Source organism: Choloepus didactylus, chromosome 5 (genome assembly GCF_015220235.1).
Source record: "Choloepus didactylus isolate mChoDid1 chromosome 5, mChoDid1.pri, whole genome shotgun sequence".
Lineage (NCBI taxonomy): Eukaryota > Metazoa > Chordata > Mammalia > Pilosa > Megalonychidae > Choloepus > Choloepus didactylus.
Window position 1 is genome coordinate 91,702,162 of NC_051311.1, and position 17,288 is coordinate 91,719,449.

The 17,288-nt window shown below is 35.0% G+C and overlaps 1 protein-coding gene across 1 annotated transcript in view; it reads left to right on the forward strand.

Annotated features, from left to right (window-relative positions):
* RELN (reelin) overlaps positions 1-17,288 on the forward strand; it is a 520,858-nt gene that overhangs the window by 357,106 nt on the left and 146,464 nt on the right. Inside the window, 11 exon segments of the mRNA XM_037837769.1 lie at positions 1,049-1,243; positions 1,627-1,631; positions 2,475-2,683; positions 3,446-3,458; positions 3,460-3,499; positions 3,502-3,534; positions 3,537-3,576; positions 4,583-4,692; positions 8,568-8,634; positions 12,440-12,673; positions 13,342-13,503. Coding sequence (XP_037693697.1) covers positions 1,049-1,243; positions 1,627-1,631; positions 2,475-2,683; positions 3,446-3,458; positions 3,460-3,499; positions 3,502-3,534; positions 3,537-3,576; positions 4,583-4,692; positions 8,568-8,634; positions 12,440-12,673; positions 13,342-13,503 — 1,108 coding nt within the window.

Here is a 17,288-nt window from a genome sequence, read left to right on the forward strand (position 1 = left end):
TGCCTTACTGTCGCCATCGAGGATTCACAACAGAAATTTTCTGTAGCTAAATATTAACATTGTTCGTGGTTGATTGAAGAACTGGAGAAATTTTTTGAAAGATGATAAAAGAAAAAAATAATAATATATATTATGGACCTTAGGGATAGAATATTTTCCAAAAAGTGCATGTACGTACTGGGCTCCTGCAGAGAGAAACTTTTAGTTTAGACATGTAAAACTTTAAAATCTGTGTTATGAAGATAGTTGAAAGAAACCAGCAATGGCAAGTATTATTGGCAAAATACTGTAAAGAAAACAATATAGGGCCAAGGGTTAAAAGACATAGCATCTCCTGGCTCTTCCACTAGCTAGTTAAATAATCCACAGTTTCAAATACCTGTTCTGTTATTCAATTTCATCAGCAGAATGATGTTAATTGGCTTTCAGTTCTGATGTTATTTTCATGTGACTGTAGAGGTGAATGATACGGAATAAACCTCTATGCACCTTCCAAATATCAAATGAAGTGCCAAATGTAAAAATGAAAAATGTGAAATGAACTACATTTAAAATACAAATATGTAATCTGTGCTAAAGCATTAAAGGTATTACACTAAGCAGTTTGAAGAAGACTAACTCAGAAATGAGGCAATGAGTCCTCAAATACACTTCTTTTAATAAAACATAATCAATATATCCTGAACTTTGGCCATAAAGATTCTAAATATAAGGAAGTAATGGTTTATTAAAAAGCAGAGCACATCTTTTTAATGTGAGGTAAAATATGGGCATGCAGTCACTGCCCATTGCAGAGATTTATTTGAGTAACCTCATTAAGCAAATAGTTACTTTGGCCTTCACAAATGTCAAGACTTTGATCTTTAGTGTGGCCCATCTGAACTCTCTTCATGAAATTATTTCCTTGGGTCTGGTTAACCTTTGTGTAGGGTCATCTTAATGACTTCTTGGTGCTATAATTATTTTTTATTCTGAAACTTAACACCCTATTTAATGTGATTATGGATGCAAATTGGTACTAACAACTTAAAATTTTTATTTCATACAGGAGGAATTTGTGACCCTGGAGACTCTCATGAAAATGATGTTCTCTTGTATGCAAAGATTGAAGGAAGAAAAGAGCACATTCCACTGGATACTCTTTCCTATTCCTCTATAAGGTACACACTGCGAATCCATGTGCCACATGGCCTTGCTGAGCCGAGCCAGGGCCATAGCCATGAGCCCACACCAGATACAGAGGGTAAAAACCCCTCTTCTGGCAGCCCCAGGAAATTGCCAGCTTTCTATAAACGTGACATGGACATTTTGACACTCACTTTTCTTCTCTGATACCAAATGGAAAATGAGGTTTATCAGGAAGAATGAATTATAGTCCATCAGAGACAATAAGGAGGAGCCCAGTCCTCTGACTGACAGTTTTCTTGTCCCCAAGAAAGCCCTAAAGTTGCCTCTAACTATTCTGCCTCACAGGCATGCTATCAGGCATAAAGAGTATTTGCCCAGCATTTTGAGGTTTCCTAGCCAGAAGACATTGTTGAAGTGCAGATTATTATCACCTTTGCTTCTTTCTTTGCTAATTAGAATCACTGAGGTTAACCATTTTCCTTTGCCCTTTGGATTTAGGAGAGGTATTGGCACTATTTGTGCAAACATCTTTCAAAATTATGATGCTTGCCATCAGGAGTAAATTATTTTTTCTATTAGATTTATTTGTGTTGAGACCACACCCACACAATCATTATTTGTTAGCCTTCTCTTCACACTGTTGGAACCCTAGATGCTTTAGAAAGCTTAAACACAGCCAACATCTAGTATCTTATGGTTTAAGTTGGGAAAACAGAAGATGAACACCAAGGATAGAGCAGGGAACCACCAGAGAAAGTATTCAGCATACTCCACATGCTAGGATAGTCCAGGTTATTACCATTTGGGATTTTGTAATGGACTTCTTTCCTGCAGGGACTAGGTGGGGTTATACCTGTTCCAGTAAGCTGTTTGCTTCAGACCAAATCAATTATGTGTATTATCCTGCCTTAACTTGTTGGCTCTGGCTATTCTGTTTAGAGCCCTATTTTCAGAATACCTCGCTTGGAAAACCTTTAATACATAAAAATCCACTTTTTAAGAGGACTGATAATTGATAGAGTATAAATGTCAAGTTGCCTTTGCCATATGCTAAGGTAGATAAAATGGATATGCATGCTTTGAAACTTTTAAATACCTTCCACTAGTTTATCCTCAGGCAGAGAGGGCCTGATCAGTCACACAGAAATGTCCACCTGTCTGCAAAGGGGGAAGTTCTGAGTGACTAAAATGAATGCCCCCTGAGGTCAGCATCTCCTACATGAAATAACAAATGCCCAGTCATTGCCTGATGCTTAATGAATGGCAGCTGTGCACACAGTGATCACTACATAGAATCTAGGAGAATTCACACAAACTCTGAAGGATTTGGTTCCTTTGTTTTGAAGGTTCCATCTTTGGTTTCTGTGGTCATCAATCCTGAACTTCAAACTCCTGCTACCAAATTTTGTCTCAGGCAAAAGAACCATCAAGGACATAATAGGAATGTCTGGGCAGTAGACTTTTTCCACATCTTGCCTGTTCTCCCTTCTACAATGTCTCACATGATACAATTTTCCATTAATCTGGGATGTGGAACGCATCAACCTGGTAACAGGTAGGAAGCTCTATTTTGTGAGTGTTCTTAACTAATGAAAAAATGAGCATGTGGACTGGGCTATTAAAAACAGGCAGTTTCTCAGTGGGTTTTTAGCTGAATTTTTAATAAAATATTCGTTAATGAAATATGCACACTTCCACAAAATGAAAAGTTCTTCAATTAATGTGTGGGCTATGATTGGACAGATTTTACCTTGGCAATGGCTTCATTCTAATAGCTTGGCCTTAGGCAGCAGAGGGTGTTTGCCTGTGCTGTGGAAGCCATCCATTCTGACAGATTGCTAAGAAGAGAAGAAAAACCAAGTAACTGAAAAAAAAACTTGACCTCATGTCAGCTAGTGACCCCCCTAATAATAGGCATGGAAATCAATTAGCACTTCAAGAGCTATGACTTTCAGTTTCACTTGCTGAAGTGTTGTGCCCATCCTTTCTAAGAATTCTGCCAGCCTCACGTTCATGGAATGAAGTGACAGTGCGAGACATGGTAATAGCCTTGCCATCTATCAAATTCAGAGCACGAACACAAGTTACTGTTTGTTGTCTTTAAAACATAGTGTTGTTTTTATAGCAGTAATTTAAACTGCTTGCCCTGTGAAAGCTAGTCAGATTTCAGTGAAAACAGTCATTTAGGAAACCACATCCTAATTTTTTTTTTTACTCTAGTGCTACAGATATTTAGTGTACTTAGCTGGAGGTGAGTGATTTCATTTTATTTTCTTTTGCCCCCTTTTTCTGTGGTGGTGGTTCTGGTGTTCTCAAGCGTCAGCTTGGAGTTTTTCTACCAATCATGGGCGGACCTGGGACCTCCTCCCACACTGAATGGTCTGCCCGAGATCTGTGCCGGACCCCACCCCCACACAGCACTATCTACTCCTCTGAGAACTACAGTGGGTGAGTCAATTACCTCTGGGTTATTGAAAGATTTGGATCCAGGTTTCAGACTGAAAATCAATGAGTTGGCCTGAAACTAGAATTTTTGGCATAATGGGTAAGGAACTTGACTTCTCTTTTCAACTGATTTAAGAGTAAACTCATTAAAAAAAAAAAAAAAAAAATCTTTGGTGGGTCTGATGCAAGATCATAATTTGTGGATTCATTCATTTCCTCTTTATGGAATTGGCTCTTATATTTTGGATGGACTTTGGAAAGTTTCTTTATGGCTTTAAAATTCTATGTAGCGGGTCCTATGGTTATTGCCAAATGGCTTACTGCCCAAATACTTACTTATGGAGAGATGCAGCCTAGAGAAGTGGAGGAAAGTCAAGCTTTGGAATCAGACCTGGTTTCAAATCCTGGGTCTACCATCTACTACCTGTATAATGGTATTTATACTCTCTTTCATTTCTTTCCACATAAATTAAGGATAATAAGACTCTCCTGTGGGGACTTTATAATAATTAAAGATAATTAAATGAAGTACTTAGCACTTTACAGAATAAACACTAGAAAAAATTAAGTTATGGGTCATCTTCTTTCTTAGCCCCTCCTTAAATGTGTGTAGGACCAGGGGCCTGCAAATAGTAAAAGGTAACAGGTTCCACTCAATACTCTACTCAGTTCAGTCTTTGGTGCTCAAGCACTCCATCTCTGCATAGACATTTACCATAGAATAAGAGCTAAGATCTGAGAATTGATGTAAAATTTTTCCAAAAGAATGTTTAAAAACAAAACAGAACATCAACTTGCTATTAAGAGCAAATCCTCTACTCTAGCATGAAATGAATACTTCTAGAAGTTCTGTGTCTCTTAAAACCATAAATAAACAACCCCCTCTTCCAGGTGAGTTTATTAACAAAATCTAGTGTTACATAGAGAATAAAGCATCATAAGCATGTAAAATGGACTCAAAAGATGTAAACAAAGTTGTGAAGCTGGTTTTGTGCTAAATTTCTTGCAGGTGGAACCGAATAACGATTCCCCTTCCTAATGCAGCTCTAACCCGAGACACCAGGATTCGCTGGAGACAAACGGGACCAATCCTTGGAAACATGTGGGCAATTGATAATGGTTAGTGTTTGTGCCTGTCATAATCACATGCTATTGATGTAGCCTCTTCCTGTGCTTTTGTTCGATAACACAGACTTAATCACATTTCTAAGTCATGGTCTTGCAATTCATTAAACTCCCTTTCTTCCTTTTCTCCTTTGCATTCCGTGAGAAGCCCAGGGATGTGTAATCAGAAAAAAGGCAGTGAAGTCAGCGATATTTGATGCTAGAATGTTTCAACATACGTAATTTAAAATGCATAAAGCCTTGAAACACAAATTCACAGTCTTGATGACAAGGGATAGCCTAACATTTTCTTTGAATGTTTTACACAAAATTAACATAAATACATACCATACCGCACATATTAAAATAAGATCCATTCTTCTCTTGGTAACTGCCACAACATCTGGAATGCTTATCTTTTAGAGCCAGACACCACACGTAAAGAAACATCATCTCCAAAATGCTAGTGAAACTTCGACCTCCTTTTCAGAAAATAGCATAAGAGGAAAATTTAAATATACATAAAAATATCCTGTTGTCTTTAATGTTTAAGTGAATTGTTGAAAATTTTTATTCTTTTGCATCATTTTAAAGTCAGTTTGACTTATGACAAGTGCACAATGAGAGAAAATATTTAAGCTATTGGGCCAGATGATTGTAAATTTCTTACATTTATTGTTAATAGCCAAACTCTGTTTTTAAATAATTCTAATTAAATGTAGATCCATAGATTTCCTACTTTCAGAAAGTATATAAATTTGATTGAGGGTTATACTGCCAGGAATTAAAAAGGGAGGGAAAGAGGGACAAATTTGTCAGTACTTAAATCCCACGTAGTCATTGATTTACAGTCAATTTCATAAATTGAGAAAAATCTATGTCATTGTTTAATGCTTAATAACCTTTTAGTTAACTTTTGCATAATTTAGACATTGAGACACAAATAGTTAATAAATTTTTGAAACTGAGGAATCATTTCAGGCAAAATAATTTGCTGATTAGCCAATATGAATTCTTTAAATTCATATTCAAGAAGACCAATTAAAATGAAATGTCTGGACTTCAAAGAGCACATGATTTATATCAACATAGACATAGTGGATTTGCAAAACCATCTTAAGATGAATTTATTAAAATGGAGTTTCTCTGTTGGTATAACATTTTGCATAATATTTGAATTGCTGCCCCTGTTAAATAGCTCTAGGGAATAAGTGTGTGCCTGTGGGATATGGGATCATGGGTAACTTTTTCTTTCTGTCATACTTTTCAAGGATCCTATAATGAACCTATATTTATAATCATAAAAGAAGTTTAAAAACTATAATTAAATTAAGTATTTGAGAAAATTGAGCGTGCAATGAAGCACATACAAGCCTATGAAAAAAATATCTAAATTTCCAGAAGTAGGCTATTACAACGTGTAAAACATCCTCTGAGTTCTCATCATCATGCTTTGAGTAGAATGAGTAGAATGAGTATAGTTAATGATACATGGAATAAGAGTGGTTAGTAATATGTGTTGAAAGAAAAACTTGGAGTAGAAACTCTTCAATTCTGTTACCATCTGTGGTGGTTTGAAGCTGTATGGACCCCAGAAAAGCATGTTCTTAAATTTAATCCATTCTTGTGGGTGGGAGCCCATTGTAAGTAGAGGAGGCTATTTCAGTTACGGTGCGGACCACCTCATTAGTCCTCTCAGTGGAGTCCTTTATAGATGGAATGAATACAGAGACAGAGGGGGGAAAAGCCATGGAGGCAAGAAGCTGAAATCAACGAAACCTGGAAAAGAAGGGAAAGACCAGCAGATGCTGCATGTGCCTTGCCATGTAGCAGAGGAGTCCAGGATTGCTGCCAGCTGGTCCTTGGGAAGAAAGCATCGCCTTGATGGTGGCTTGATTTGGATATTTTAATGGCCTCCAACTGAAAGCTAATAAATTCCTATTCTTTAAGCCAACACATTTCAGAATATCCACTGTAAGCAGCCTAGAAAAGTAAAACACCACCCTAAGTGAGGCTTTCCTAGCCACAGGACCTACTCTGAGTCTTCTTGACAAGATGAGAGGAAGACCCTTCTCCCCAAAAGAAATGTGTGCCAGCTTGTCAAAAAACACCCCTGAAACCTCTCCCATTTCACTGTAGAATTCCCAGAGTATTTCAGGAAAAATAAATGCAGATTTAAAAAAGGCCAATATCAAGTTAGGTATGCTCTTCCTCCAAGGTAAAATCGTTTCCTGCTAGTGTGCAAAGAAAGTACTTTGAAAATTATCCTGAAAAAATCTTAGCAAAATGGAAATTCCAAGAGCAAAGTAAGTTTATTGTAATTTTGAAAAAAATTTTCCAACTTGATTACATTAACAATACAAAGAAAACTGATCTGTCCTTTCCACACCCTTAGGAAAAAGGAGCCTGTAAACTAACTCAGAAAGTAAAAACTCATCATTTCAATATTTCTTGGTAACTTGGAAAGTCTTATTTTATGGTTACATTAGTTGTTTTCTTTTATTGCTGAAAATTTTTTATGATGGAGGGTTTTTGAACTATGACATGGGTACATTATAACACAGCAGCCAGAGTGACTGAAGAATGTGTGCTGGGAAAACAGTCAACACACTTCTGGCTAAAGAAGAATTGAGCCCCTTACTGACTCATCAACACTCAGAGAAGCCTTCGGATCAAAACAGATGGGGCAGGAGAGTGGTGAGGGATACTTAATAGTTGTAATCATATGGTAACAGGCACCAACCTAAGCATGCAACATTGCATTTATTCTTTCCACAGTAAAGAATAGGGTCATGGAAGCTTCAACAGGACAAATCACTTATCCTAAGTTTCCCAGGTGAAGTCAGAAATTGAATCCAGGATTATATGACACCCAAAACCAGTTCTTTTGACCACTCAACCTTCTTTCTATTCTCTTCCTAAACTAGCAGTTTCCTTGACCAAGCATTTTTTCATTGGCTTCCTTTGCATCACATTTGGTTTGCTACACCTGTTAATTGGCTCCAGGGGCTAAGTGTTTGGAATAAAACGGGCCAAGGAAATTTTATTTTAAAAAATAGTTTAACTTTTTAAGTAAGGTTAAAATACAGAGAAGAAAATAATACTGGATGGTAAGTATGTTTATGCCTAAAATTCAATAAATTTGAATAAATAATGTCTTAATAACCATGGCATCTCTAATTCATCATTGTTTTTGTCTCATCCAGTACTACTGATTGTGCTGATTAACAGAAGGCTTACGATCTTTAAATGTATTTGAGTCTGAGTATCTCAGAATGTACCAATTATTCAACAAGATCCCCTTTCTCAGCACTCCAATGATTAGAATTTCGGTTTGTAACAGCAAATTATCAGTTAAGTTCAGCATTTAGGGAAAAAAAGCTGCATTATGTTTAACAACAAACTTTCACTCCCCATTTCCAGGGAGTTGGATTAATATTTAGAATTATGTGTAATGACCACCTGCAATTAATTTTAAACTTTCCCTATATAAGCATGGAAATTATAGTTACAACCTTTCCATTATATTATTAAGCATTAATATTCTGCTTCAAATAGTTTTAGCGGAAGACAGAGGCTCCCTATTTAGACATCCAAATCATTTGTTGCTATCTTCTCTGCTATGAAACATATTTAACAAAATCTTGAAAGGATTATTTTTGTAAGTTAAATCAATTTCAGAAGATTTGTAACTTCACACTTAGCTAGTCACACAGAACTCCATATATCACCCTGGATTCCTGTGTACAAGGTGACACAGGCAGCACATCTTACACACAACAGGCCATATTTCATCAGTATTACTTCCCAAAATTAGTTCACATGCTGGTGGTGTGCTTGGTTGTTCCAATTTTGTTGCCATCTTTTACCTGATCTCTTTTGCCCTGCAGTTTATATTGGTCCATCGTGCCTCAAATTCTGCTCTGGCAGGGGACAATGCACTCGACATGGTTGCAAGTAAGCATTTAAAGATAACATTTATGCTTCTCTTTTTCAATGTGTACTTTATATGTTAAAGCCACAAGTTGTTTTAATTTGTTTCAATTTCCGTCACAGGCTTTTTAGGTCTTGTCAGGACCAAAAATAGATTATTCCAAATGAAATTTAAGAGTAATAGAATATTAAGTATATTTTATAGTGCAAGTTAATTAATAAGTAAATTTTCTATTAGGCTAAACTGTGAACCAATTTAACCTATCACTCTTTTGAACTCCTCGTTCTTTGATGGCTGTCTCTTCTGATTTTAGTTACTTTCTTCAATGTGCTGTTGCCATAAACTTGTTCTAGTGTTCATGAGTCATAGTTAAGTTCCTAGCATACTTTGTCAATGAAAACTTAAAATTAGTACTGAACCATAGACCCAAAGCAAAAGGAATCTGGATGGAATAGGCCAAATTTAGCAGATTTAATAAGAAAATTAATCATCTTCAAATATAATTTTGCAATCTTACGTACTTTTGTAAATCTTTTGAGTCTTATAAATGATGTATAAGGTATTTTACATATCAGTGTTATTGAATATGCAATCTGAAATTATACATTAATAGTTTAATATCTAGTCACCAATTTTGTTATGTTTACCAGAATGTATATTCACATTTATTAAGTTGTTTTCCATATTAATATAATCATAAAATATCCTAGATTAGCTGAAACCACAGGCAATCTTTACATGTACAATTCAGTTTTCAACAGCTGTTATCTAGTTTACCTTTTCTTTCAATTAATTAATTAATTAATTAGTGGAGAATTCATAGAAGAACATGCAACCTGATCCTTTTTTAATTATATGTATGAGGCAAGACCTTTGTCAACACAGAGATTAAACCATCAGGTTAGTTTTTTAATTATATTTCAATGGATTTGATTACTGAATAGACCACTCTGCACAATGGAAATGTTTTTTAAAGTACATGAAGAATTGAAAGTTCCTATTCAGTTTCAAAACTGCATATGCATCTCTGTTTTGCAGAAGAAAAAAGAGTGCTTTTTAATGAACCTACCAACTCCCTCCCGGAAACACTTACTTGTGAAATCTACAAGACACTGGAATGGTGTTTTCCTCAAGTTATCTTTGTCCTTTATCCATAACCAGGCCATCCTCTTATTAAATGCACGTCAAATAAAATTAATATAAAGAAGCCGGGCATTTTTGCAATTCCTGAATTTTTTTGAAAACAAATTTTCTACAATGCTGACTGCTTTTAGTGATGAAAATAGAAAGTACTATTTCTAAAAGACCTATCTATAACTGCAATAGTTCTACTTCATCTTTCATTTATTATGTGCAGTATCCCTCTTAGAATTGAATGGCTTTAAAGTAGCCATCTGTGTCACCCATGATGGACACAAACAGAAATCAGAATGACAATTTATGCCTTTGGGCATTATGCATTCTTTTTTTGACACCATATATTATCCTGAATAATCATAGCCTTTTTCTCTTCCTGAAATTTTGTAGAATGTTTTTGCCAATTTGGGTTTTAGTTTTTACCTGTTTCTGACAATGTTTTAGGTAATTTTCATTGGCTTTGTTCATTTGTGGCTGAAGTAAATGTTTGGCTGCTACGTCTTCTTCCAGCAATATGTGTGTCGTCAGGTTTGAGCAAAATTGCATGGAAGGTGAAATTCATACTCAATACTACTTATTTCCTTTAAACAGATCCTTAGATTTGGGTCCTACACAGATTTGTGTTTTCCTCCCCTCTTTGTCTTCTTATCACTGCCATTGTTCACCATCATCGTTCACCATCAGGGTTCTACCCTCTCCTGACACTTTCTTGCCTGTATAATCTTCAGGCCTCAGCTTTTAAACTGGCAACTCCCTAATCTGATAAGCCCAGTTCTATTAGAGATACTAATGGGTAGGGGAGAGAGCCTTAAAAACCTTCCTACACATGTGTCATCCATGTACCTTATCATTGGGGCCTCTTTTCCTGGCATTCTGGGTGACTACAATGCTACATTTAGAGGCGAATAGATGAACTCCTAAGGGACATATTTGGGGTCAGGCAGAGCCTGGTGTCCTTCCTGAAATCATCAGTGTGTATGACCCTAGTGTTTTGCTGCAAATCGGAGGTTACTGAGGCATTTAAGAAAAATATGAGTGGAATCTTTATCAGCATTCTATCTCAGTTATGTGGACTTTGATTAGGAATCGGCTTTCAAAACCACTAAATGGGAAGTGCCTCCAATGTGAGTCATTGCTAATGATCACCCATTCCTCCCCAATCACTAGCCTAAGAAGATGCATTTAAGATACACAGAAAGTTTCCCCTAAAATGCACTCTGACAGTAGATTGTCTTGTTGGAGGGCACTAATTCCAATTTGTAGCCATAATAAATCACATTCAGTTTTTCCACTTTAAAGTATGTCCTCTTTGATTTTTTTTATCCTTTTTTGAAAATGCTGTGGCTATTCAGAATCTAAGACAATGAGATAGCATATGAAAGAAGCTAACTGTTGGAGGCTCATTTACATGCTCAATAAATAATGGGTTTCCTTCCCTCCCCATTCCTAACGCTGTTTAATATAGCAAGACAACTCTCAAACTTTACACTGCAATAATTCTTGACATTTTGTGTTTCAACTTTGTTGATAATCTAATGAAAACCGTGGACCCCCTCCCCCAGAGAATACAATACATGTAAAATTTGGCATTGGTGTTTGATTTCAACACATTCATACAGTCCATGAATTTCCTCTGTTAGATGAGCATAGACTCCAGTTTAAGTAATACTGCTAAGAAAGTATCCTTCTGCATATCACCATAATATCACTTCTTTGGAACACTGGCTTTATAAGAGACCTGTTTAAGACTTCAGGAAGTTGTGAACACTTGGATGAGAGTCCCCCTCCCACAAAAAATAACTACGTCAATTTAATTTTATAATGGGCAACATTATAAATGTAATGAGGAAGAAGTAGTGCAGTCAAAATAAAGAAAATTAATTCCTGATGAGTGAACTACTTAAAACATATGGAGTTTCTTATATTCAATTATGGAGTCATCTGAAACAAGATTTTCTCATTGGTAGAAGACTCAGGGTGTTCCATATTTATTACAGCCAGTTAAATAAATACAGGCCATTCTTACCTAGCAAGTGGTTGTGTGTGTGTGTGTGTGTGTGTTTCTTGAAGTACTACTAATTTGGGAGCCCACTGAGAGGCAAGGCAGTTCTGCTGAGGACATCAGTGTAGGTCAAGGGTGTATGCATTCCCTTTTGAAGGCCAATCTGTTTGGACTAAAGATAGATTTATTTCTCAATTATTAAATAATTCAATTAATTTCTTTAATAAATACAGCATGCATTTTTACATTTGTTCTAAAAGGAAGTTTATGCTAGAGATCTTATCAGAAGTGTTTTCTTTATGTTTTTCTTTTATAAATTTGATGAACATAGTTATGAATAAAATTATATACATATGATGTGCCTTTTATAAAGATTTTAAGTTGAAAATGTGAATGAATGTAGACACACTTGCTGATAAATTACTAGCATTGGTTGAAAGTGAACACTGGATTACTATTTTAATCATACGCTTTTTACAGCAGGGCAGGTTATAGACTATCTTATTCTGGAATATTTACAGTCATCCCCCCTTGCCAAGTCTTCAGCTTCAGTAGTCTCCAAAGACTAATGAGCCTCACTTAGCATTAAGTGAAATCCTAACCTCTGGAATTCCTGCTTCCCAAAGTAGTTTCAGGAATCTCTGAAAGGACCAACAGTTCAAGATTTAATTTCATGTTATTTCTTTCAGGTGTGACCCTGGATTTTCAGGCCCAGCTTGTGAGATGGCATCTCAGACATTCCCAATGTTTATATCTGAAAGCTTTGGCAGTTCTAGGCTCTCCTCTTACCATAACTTTTACTCTATCCGTGGTGCTGAAGTTAGCTTCGGTTGTGGTGTCTTGGCCAGTGGTAAGGCCCTGGTTTTCAACAAAGATGGAAGGCGTCAGCTAATTACATCTTTCCTTGACAGCTCACAATCCAGGTGAGTTATGGCAGAATGGAATACATACAGAAACCCAGTACTAGTGATTGAATTTAGATCTATTTATTTTAAATTCTTATTTTTCCTTTGTTCCTTTTTGGCTGATAGATACATCTTCCAATTTTTAACCAGAATGGGAAGAGCACACACTTTATTTGGAGTTTATCTGCCCTAGTTTTTCATAAGTTAGAAGGATCACCAATGACTTTAAGATAACTAATGACTGACTGCATTTTAAAAATATATGAAATATTAGCATCAAAACTGTGTTCTTAAGCCAAGGGCTAGTTAATTATTCATGTAGTTTATTTATTTGACAGCTTGCAGAGGCTGATTAGATTTACCCTACATCATCCCTTCCCCCAGTGTCTAATAAATAATGAAGTAAAGGAATGATTGACATTTTAAGTGTATGTACACAAGTACATAGTATACAAATATGTATAAACATACAATTATATTCGTATGGCTACACCTATATATAAAACATACATATCAACCTCATCTTCTACACATGTACATAAATCTCACAGAAAAATTACCAACCTTTTTTTTTAAAGAGAAATGTAGTTCATCTAAATTTGTTTGAAATTCTTTAAAACTTATTACAAACATGATAATTAAATTTGCTTTATACACTCACTGATTTGTAAACTATTCTTGTCTAGATTTCTCCAGTTTACATTGAGGCTGGGGAGCAAGTCTGTTCTGAGCACGTGCAGAGCGCCTGACCAGCCTGGCGAAGGAGTTTTACTGCATTATTCTTACGATAACGGGATTACTTGGAAACTCCTGGAGCACTATTCATATCTCAACTATCATGAGCCCAGGTATGTTGGATAGCATTTGGAGAAAAGGCTAGAGTGATATCTTCTTTCTAGGGAAATGATAATTCAAATGGCATAAGATTCCAGATATTTTTCTATTGAGAGATGGTGAGGACAAAGATTGATGTGTCTTGCAGCGATAAGCTAGCAAGCCACATTCTTGTAATCCATTTGTCCTGGCTGACTTCTGATAATTTGAAAAAACTAATTCTTATATTTTGAAATGTACATTTAAGGGAGAAATTTTTGTGCTTAGGAAAGAGGCAGATTGTTAACACGGTATTTCCCTTATCCATCTATATTATAAACTATTGGATATTATTTTAATATGGCTCTAAATTATAAATGTTGTGAACAAGTATTTGTTAACAAAATTATCATACATTATATGAGGGAATAATTTGCAAAATCTGTTTTTAACATTTACATGTAATAGGATTAAGTAATGTGTACCCAGAAGTTTTTCTGACATTTGTATTGTACCTGGCAGTAATGGAATGTAAGGATATATTTAAAATCCTTTCTTCAAGCCACTTCTATTTTTTCTTTAGCTTATGTATTTCATAACCTCACAATTGTGAGATTAAGTTTTCCTTAAAGCAGGCTATCCTTCAATGTCGACAGAGTAGTAACCACCATTAGCAGTGTACTTCAGAAGTGTCAGAAGACTCTGTCCCCTCCAAGAACAGTTACTGACCTGCTCACTGAAATGCCTTTAGAAAGGGCAGGGGAGGGTGAGGGTGGGAAATCTCAAAGTTAAGGTTTAAAGGTAAAATAACCTTCGCAGAGGTGACACCATGGCTTACATTTGAGTCACATATAAATAACTGGAAATACATTTTGGTCATGGGGAGATGTGAAAGAGTGTGAGGGCTTTGAGCACTGGGGTTTGCATTGGTACCATGGCAAAAAGACAAGGGTCAAGATGTAGGAGAGAGAGCACCACATTTAACATACTTTAAAATTTCGCCTAGGGCTTCTCCTGTATTTAGGAATATGCAAAAATAGATAAGAGCTTTTATTTTCATAGAAAATCAAACAGCATGGTAACAAGGATAATTAACAATCATTATGAGTTATAAATATTATACATTATAAAAATTTAAGAATATACTAGCTGTATTGGGTATTTTCCTTGTAGAAGAAAATACAAGACTCAACTCAACTTTCTCACTCAGTAGGGTCATGAATCCTCAAGACATATTTAATAAACTCTCCACAGTAAACATAAAAGATAATTAAAAAAATCAGTGTGATAATAATGATAATGAAAACATGAAGAAAACATCACTGTCCTAAGTTAACTTGGACCAAAGCACAATTTTTTCTAACAAGAATGGACAGCTACAAAATTTGGTAATCAATCTATATCATGAAATTTAATTAATCTTTTTTGATAGGAAAAATAATTACACATTTAATGTGCTATCACAAAGGTGCATTTAATCTTGCTTGACATTTGACAGCAACATTTTTCTTCTAAGTAGAATCAAGGTGGCTTTTCAGTATTAGGCATGTATGAAGCTTGAAAGATTAAGATCAAAGTGGAGATTTTTTTTAAAAGAAGAACCTTTTTTAAAAGAAGAATACTTTCATTTTTATATATACTTCTATACATGAGATGTTTTTGCCCTCCCCCTCTCTCAAAATATTATTAATAAAAGATAATGTGGCTGAAAAGTTTGATGTATTCTAGATACTAGATTGTATTTTGTATGATAAGTAATACAGAGCATGTAAATTCTTCATAGGAAAGTTATTATATCTTGATGCCTGTAGCCACTTGCTGTATTTTCTTCAATATAAATTGCTGCCTGTAATTGATGTAAATCCCATATTGTTTCTTTCTGCCATGGTTGTTTGAAAATGAAGTGTGATCAATAAATTTGACATGCTAGTTGTCTAACAACTATTACTCCTAGCCAATTTTCAAATAATTTGCTTGCCTATGATTCATTTAGTAAATAAAATAACTTTTTATTTTTTTTCTGACTGTTATTCATAATATTTAAGGTCTGGCAATAGATCTAAGTCAGTCTTTTAATTCAAACTGACCAGAATATCTTGTGAACTAATTGGTATTTTTATTAATGTAAAACTTTGTATCATTGGTGAGACTAAAATTATTGTAGTTTTTTACTTAATTATTGGGCATGTTTTTTATTCTAAAATTATTATGGAGTCTATTCTATTCATTTTTATGTCTTGATTATTATATTTGATCTCCACATTGTTTCTATCATGTCACCCAATCACATTGAACATATTATTAAAGAACGTTTTTAAAAAGAAATCCATTACTTGAGTATCTTCCTTAAAAAGGAAGATGGAAACAGAAAGTCTTTGTGTTCTCATCTAGTAATATTCTGATCAAACGGTTCTGTAGCTGTTCTAATCAGCCAGTGTAATCTATGCATAGAGTGGTGAAATTAGCAGAGACTCCTACTGCTTCCAAAGATGTAGAGGTTAAGCATGCTCTCTAAAGCCAGGCCACCTAAGTCCAAATCCTGGCATTGTTACTTAGAAGCTGTTTCACCTTTGACAGTTTAACCCTCTTGTGCCTCTGGATTCACATCTGTATCAGGGACATAATGATAATACTTCATTCCTGCAGCAAGAATTTGCTGAGTCCTCATTGAATGCCAGTACTGTTCTAGGTGCTAAGGACGCAACAGTGAAAAAGCAGACAATAAGATCCTTGCTTTAAGGATATTATTATCCCAGTTTCGCAGATGAAGATACCAAGGCATAGAGAAGTTAAGTAGCTTCTCTACAGTTGCAGAAGCATTAGCTATTAAGTGTCAGGACTGGGACTGTAATCCAAGAGTCCGATTACAGAGCTCACATTCTTAACACCTAAGCTGGGAAAATACTGGTCACTTCAGTTCCTGCCGTCCCGCATAAACGCACTTTGTTTTACTTGAAAGTTCCTGGGAAATTCTATTTTTTCATTTTTTTTAATTATATTTATTTTCATCATAGAAAATATTAACCACTTTTAAATTATAAATATAAGGGAAATTGTAATTTGCTAATAACACAGTACTAATCAAATTAAATTATTACACTGATGCTTTATGTTTCCATTCTTGAACCAGTGTAAATATCGTTAAATTATATTAATAAACAAATATTTAGATAAAAAGTGAAAATTGTTAAAATATTTCATTTAACTAAACTTTGCTATTCCCTTCGAATAAAAAAATCTCACATTGGGAAAAAAATCAGCAGATTGTGAAAATGTTTCAAAACTAAATTACATTTTATATGGTAAGTAATAGAGACCATGTCAGTTCTTCGTAGGAAAAAGTCCAACCAGTTTTTTACCATTTGCATAGCCAGTGGTGATAGTCTTCTTCTTTTAACACATATTTCCATGTACATAGTACTTAAAGGGAAAATAAATATTATTTTTTAATAACTTTCAGTGTGTTAAAATAAATTTCTAAGACGTAAATTAACATGTTTTTTTCACACAATAACTAAAAACAAACATAACACAACTAAGAAAATCAATCTAATTTCTCAGTAACAGCCTTAGATTGAAATTGATAAATAATTTATTCCTAAGTTATCCAACTGATGGCTGGTCTTAGGAAGTTTTTCTTTCTTCACTAGGAAAAAAAAAGTCAAGTTAATCCTATTGGTGTATATTTACTGCAAGCTCCTCTCCTGGTGTTTAATTGTACATTGATGGAGACAAATGCTCCATTTGCCATTTGCTTCACATCTCACCTTGTATATGTATGTGAGAAACATGGAACTATGATTTATGGAGCTTTCAAGCA